Genomic DNA, 6,274 nt, shown 5'->3' with positions numbered 1-6,274 from the left:
TATATATATATATATATATATATATATATATAGAGAGAGAGAGAGAGAGAGAGAGAGAAACACATAAAATTGATGGTCGGTTGGTTAGGTAAACGTTAAATAATAGTTTTAGAAAGAAGTTGATTTACAACGAAAAGAGTTTTGTTTGCGCTTCTAGTTTGATTTGATTTAGCGAAGGACAAGATACTGATATTTTTGCAAACCACGATTGCCACTTTGTAATTTCGAAATTGTATGAACGAAAAGTGTTATTTTCGACAAACTAAAAGGACCCCAACTTTGTACGTTGTTTACTTCTTTTTCAACAAAAGTTAGTTAGATGAACCATCAATGAAACATATTGACAGCCACAATGACCAAAGTTGTAATTACTTAAAAAAAAGATTACCGTAAGTAATGACGGCAACCTCAAGAACCAAAAATGTAATTTATTCTTTATTAAATGATATACAAGTTATAATGGAGAATTGTTCGTTACAAATATTAGACACAAAATGATTTGAGCACCTTAATTTTTTTTTACCATAATGGAATCATTAATGATGGTATGAAACCCTATATATATTATCCTACATAAGTACAGGCTTGAATAAATGCCACGATTCTCGAAATCTGCACCATAGTTGTTGACTAGTGTGTTGTGGGCGTATCGTTAGGAAAAAAAAACGTTTGGTTTAATTTGTCAACATGTTAACATCATCATAAATTGTAACTCCCAATCTTGACTAATTTATGATGACCGTACCAAACTACGGCCAAGTGTTCAGAAAATCAAGATGGAGAACACACATCTAACAACTTTAGTTTCTCGAAAACAACGGTAAGATTTTCCATTTGGTGGTTGTCCCTAAAGAAAGAAAAACCAACTCTTATTAATTAATTTTTACTATTTATATTAATTTGTTACAATGCATTAATTAGAATTTTAGTTTATAACTTTTACTACATGTATATAATTTATTAAAGTTCAACATCGAATTACACAAACATATTCAAATACATGATAACTGATAAGAATTGAATCGTATGAATACAAGGGAATACTCCATAAATTTCCGATTTTCCTTTTTAATAACGAATTACATCAGTTTTCCGTTTTCATTTACAATAAAATTTATATCGTAGCTATATTACATGGATACGAAACTAGTTATTAACCAATTGTATAGGAAATATATGATAATTTTAAGGAAATATATTTGATAATTTATAGGAAATATATTTGATAATTTATAACAAATTATCAAAAGATTTAATTAATTTTTTTAAGGAAATATATGATAATTTTAAGTACCTAATATATATTGTCTTTCAAAAGTGTATGTGGATCAAATTGTATCACAATGATAATGTTCACAACGTATTTTTATTGTTTTATAAAGTATATCACAGTATGCATTTTCGTTATTTTCATTGCTTTATAAAGAGTACCACAATGTGTATTTTTCTTATTTTAGTTATTTTACAAAGTTATCGCACTATGCATAACTCATATGTATTTATGGGTATTACAATGAATATCGTTTGTATATATTTTTTAACAATATTTTTTTAGGTATCATAGTGTTTATATTGTGTTCATATAGGATTTGTCAAAATAAAATCTGTAGGAATAAAGTTCAACGGAGAGAGTAGAGATGAGATTTTTTAAATCTCAAAAATGCCCTTAATTAATATTTTAAGTTCAAATTATCATAATTATTAATTTTTCAATTTGACCTTTGATGTGATTGAGATTGAATCTCACGATTATCACAAATTATTGAGTTCTCATTTGAATAACTCCCCCCCCCCCCACACACACACACATATATATATATATACATATATATATACATATATATATACATATATATATATACATATATATATATACATATATATATATATATACATATATATATATAAATATATATATATATATACATATATATACATATATATATATATATATAGGGTTGGGTTCATGTGAGACCAAGGGTTTTTCGTAAGACCAATTTATATTCATTGATCAACTTTATAAGTTAATGACCTAATGGTCTAAATTGCACGGTGGCAATTTTGTGATTATTGAGAAGTCTCATGACGTTATGAATATTTAGATTGTCATATTGTAGATCTAATCCAAGGATTGAGAATTGGTCTTACGGGTCTCACGAAAAACCATTGGTCTCACATGATCCCAAGTCTATATATATAGAGAGAGGTTGGTTATTATACAACCCTTTTACATTTGTACAACCAACACAACTCAATCTCAACTGACCATTTAGCTTGATGAATGTGTGATTTCATAGAAGTTTTGATTGTTTACTAATATAAAGTATTGATCATCATTAATGAATCTTATTCATCTTCCATAAATATTCAAATCATAATAAATGAACTCTCATCATTTCCATAATTATCTCAATTAATTAGGTTGCATTGGTTGTATAAATGGACATGGTTGCATTTGAAATATACCCTATAGGGCATTCAAGAAAGAACTGATTAGTTTGTGATAACTATGAGATCCAATCTCAACCACAAATCAACGGATAAATTACGAAATTAATAATTATGGTAGTTTGAATTAAAATTATAATTATAGGGCATTTTAAGTATTTTTAAAAAACTCTTCTCTCCTTTCTTTTCTCTCCTCTCTCATCTCTCCGACCTCAATCTCCGGCCTCCGGTGAACAAAAATCCGGCAGGTACCAAGTAATCACAAAGATACACAATGTGATACCCATTGTGATATACATTGGTACTCAAATGGTGTCACAGTATATCACAATGGGTATCACATTGTGTATCTTTGTGATTACTTGGTACCTACCAGATTTTTATTCACCGGAGGCCGGAGATTGAAGATCGGAGAGATGAGAGATGAGAGAGGAGAGAGAAGAGAAGAGAGGAGAGGAGTTTTTTTTTAAAATACCTAAAATGCCCTCTAATTATAATATATATATATATATATATATATATATATATATATATGAATGAGAGAGAGAGAGAAAAAAAAATAGAAAATAAATGGTTGGTTGGTTGAGTAAACATTAAAAGACTGGGCTTCTAAAATATTTGAGTTGATCCAAAAAAATAGAAATGACAACCCTTTGAGGTGTAATAATAATAATAATAATAAATATAAGATAGAGATGGACCATTGGCAATAAATCTAAATGGACCCAAGCTTCATGCTCTATTGCAATTTTTAATAAATGTCCCACATTTGGAATTTCTTTTTTATTATTTATTTAAATTCCATTATTGTTTTTTTAAACATGTATCATATATTAGCCTTCATTGTTATAACTTATTCATATGTTGATGTTTGAGGAATACTTCAAATGAATGTTCAAGATAATTAAATTCTCAACTATACCTTGATTCATGTTTAAACATAACAAAATTAAATAAAAATAAAGTTGTCATTTAAAATTATGTGTCATTTAAATGGTTAACAATTATTTTGGGACGAAGGAAATACTATGATTATATATGCAATGCCAACATATGGATATATTACATATTTTATGGGATGGGTAGCCGAGGTTAAATATTTTTAGAATATAAAAAATAAGGTTAATCTGAGAAAATCAGGAAAAAAAATATATACTTGATCGAAGATACATATGTGAAGTGATGTTACAGATTATTTATATGGGTTCATATTTATATTTTCAAATTTATTTTTTCAGTTATTCACATATCAATCTTCCGTTAAAGAATGGTTTGTAAAAAAATTAAATATTAATACGTGTATAAACGAAATACTTCTTATTTTTACTCTAAAAGTTCTATTTATTTATATAAAAACAATATTATATATATATATATATATATAAGAAGGTTCGAAAGAGAATACTTACTATATATTTAAGAAAACAAGAAAAATGTCGTTAGTATACAAAATCATATGTGATTTTACATTAATGTCAAAAAAATAGAAACGGACAAGTTTTGAGCCTGTATGATCTTATACGTAAATATATAGGTATAAATCGTTACCCAATGCTTTGGATGTGCTCGTTATATTTTCTAAAATTACACTTGTATGTATTTATTATAGAATAATATGTTATGCATTACTATTTCACTTAAACCCCATGCATATGTCTTACTCATTCGACATTTCATTTTGTTGAATCATAATTGTACGTGAAAATATGCAATAAATTATGATCATCCGTATTTAGCTATAGCACTTTAATACAAATAAAATATTACACGTACTAAAAAACATATGATTATAACAAATATATATAATTAAAACTAACAAATATATTTATTAAAATTAAAAAGAAAACACCAAAAAATGCAATTTATATTTGTATTTTTATTATAAGCATCATCAAAAATTATCCAACATCTTTGGAATACACATAATTTAATTATTTATTTTAAGAAATACAATAAATAATTCGAAATACTCCCCAAAATATGGTAATCGTTGCCGTCAACAAGTGTCTTTGGCCAAGGCTGCAAACGTTTGTTTGATTACATTTGTGTAAGTCGGATTGGTGGTGCTGTAACCTCCATCCACCACCAGATTGATCCCACTCACAAATTTCGACGAATCGCTCACCAGATACAACGCCGCCTCCGCCACATCCTCCGCCGTCGGCACCACCCCTTTCAAGACGGCCGAAGAACACACGATATCATCCACCGCCGTCTTCTCCAGTCCCATTGCAGTCGTCAGCAGCGGCGTCGAGACTGAGCCAGGTGAAATGCAGTTCACACGAATCCCATACTGTCCCAATTCCACACACAAGTTCTTCATCAACCCCACCACCGCATGTTTCGACACCGTATAAGAATGTGGAGACTCGCCGGAAACCACCGAGGCTGAACTCGAAGTAAACAAAATCACTCCACTCTTCGCCGGAATCATAACCCTAGCAGCATGTTTGGCTCCCAATAATGGTCCAAAAACGTTGACTTCAAAAACCCGTTTGAAGTTTTCGTAATCAGTGTCTAAGATCGTGAAATCCAAGTTCCCCGGGATGCCGGCGTTGTTGAACATGATATCCAGCTTTCCAAACTTGGAAATGGCGGTGTCGACGGCATTCTTCACTTGGGAATCTTGAGTAACATCACAATGAACGTAGATAACATCATTGTATCCGGATTCAGACACTAGATCGTTACAAAGAGAAAGTCCTAGGTCATCTTGGACGTCGGCGATCAAGACTTTGGCGCCTTGTTCAGCGAACAGTCTCACCGTGCTTTCACCGAAGCCGCTAGCACCGCCGGTGACTATGGCTACTTTGCCTTCTAATCTGTATCACATATATATACAAACCAACTGCAATGTTAACTACATTCAAATTAATTTATATAAATCAAAATAAGAAGAGAAAAATGACCTTCGTCGCTTAGAGACTGATGAATCGGCGCAACCATTGACTACTGAACCATTCATTGTGCGTTTGTGAACAACGAGAATGAGGGAAGGTTATTTATAGGAAACAAATGGTAGTCTACTAACTACAAATTTGGGTATTTCTTTTAACTTTTTTTTAAATAAATTACATTTTTTTTATTTTATACGTTATCATATTAATTATATTATTAAATTATTTAATAAAACATTATTTCTCACTTTTTAACATTTAATTTTAAGAATTCTCGTTGGATAATTTATCTATACTATATTATAAAGCATTTAACAAAAACTCTTAAAAACTATTTTTATGCATGAAGTACTGTACATTGATGCATATTACTTAAAATTTCAGATTGCAAGTAAATTATGCACAAGTACAACTTATTAAAGCTCCATGTTTGAATCTGTGTAACTAACTGCGGATAAACATAATCAAATAGAGGATAAACATCTCATTTTAAAATATAAAAGATCTAAAATATAATTAGAATAATTATCGAGTTCTAACAAAATTATTAATTATTATCTTTATATGAAAATTATATTATTAAACCAAATATAAATTACCTCGTTATTGAATCTAAATTAAATTATAATAAAAAATTGAATTAAAAATTACACAAAAAATAAAGAATTTCAAATAGTTAATTTGATACTAATATCGATATATTTTTGTCAAATTTTTATGATATCTTCAAATTTATATTTTGTTAAAAATAAAAACATCATTGTTTTTTTCAAAATTACATAAGACGATATTATAACAGCGACTGAGATAAAGAATAAAATGAAATATTAAAATTGTAAGAGTTCTCCATATTTCAAGAATTTCACATCCTCTCTCTCTTACTTTCTTTGTTTTGAAGAATATATTGGACCAAAATCCTCAAAATCTTC

The 6,274-nt window shown here is 28.9% G+C and overlaps 1 protein-coding gene across 1 annotated transcript; it reads right to left on the bottom strand.

Annotated features, from left to right (window-relative positions):
* Positions 1-4,335: 4,335 nt before the first annotated feature.
* On the bottom strand, positions 4,336-5,413 carry LOC112520983 (secoisolariciresinol dehydrogenase-like). The gene is made up of 2 exons (XM_025129604.1): positions 5,358-5,413; positions 4,336-5,270 (listed from the first exon to the last, which is right to left on the bottom strand). The coding sequence occupies exons 1-2, from the start codon at positions 5,411-5,413 to the stop codon at positions 4,445-4,447; spliced, it is 882 nt and encodes a 293-aa protein (XP_024985372.1). The 3' UTR covers positions 4,336-4,444.
* Between the last annotated feature and the right edge of the window lie 861 nt (positions 5,414-6,274).

Source organism: Cynara cardunculus, assembly GCF_001531365.2.
Source record: "Cynara cardunculus var. scolymus isolate 2C chromosome LG 11, CcrdV1, whole genome shotgun sequence".
Lineage (NCBI taxonomy): Eukaryota > Viridiplantae > Streptophyta > Magnoliopsida > Asterales > Asteraceae > Cynara > Cynara cardunculus.
Note: the sequence above shows the minus strand (reverse complement) of the source record. Positions and strands in the feature narration are given on the sequence as shown.

Coding starts and splice junctions, on each gene's coding strand:
- LOC112520983 (XM_025129604.1), bottom strand. CDS start 5,413: ATGAATGGTTCAGTAGTCAATGGTTGCGCCGATTCATCAGTCTCTAAG. Junction 5,271..5,357: donor TCAGTCTCTAAGCGACGAAG/GTCATTTTTCTC, acceptor TATGTGATACAG/ATTAGAAGGCAAAGTAGCCA.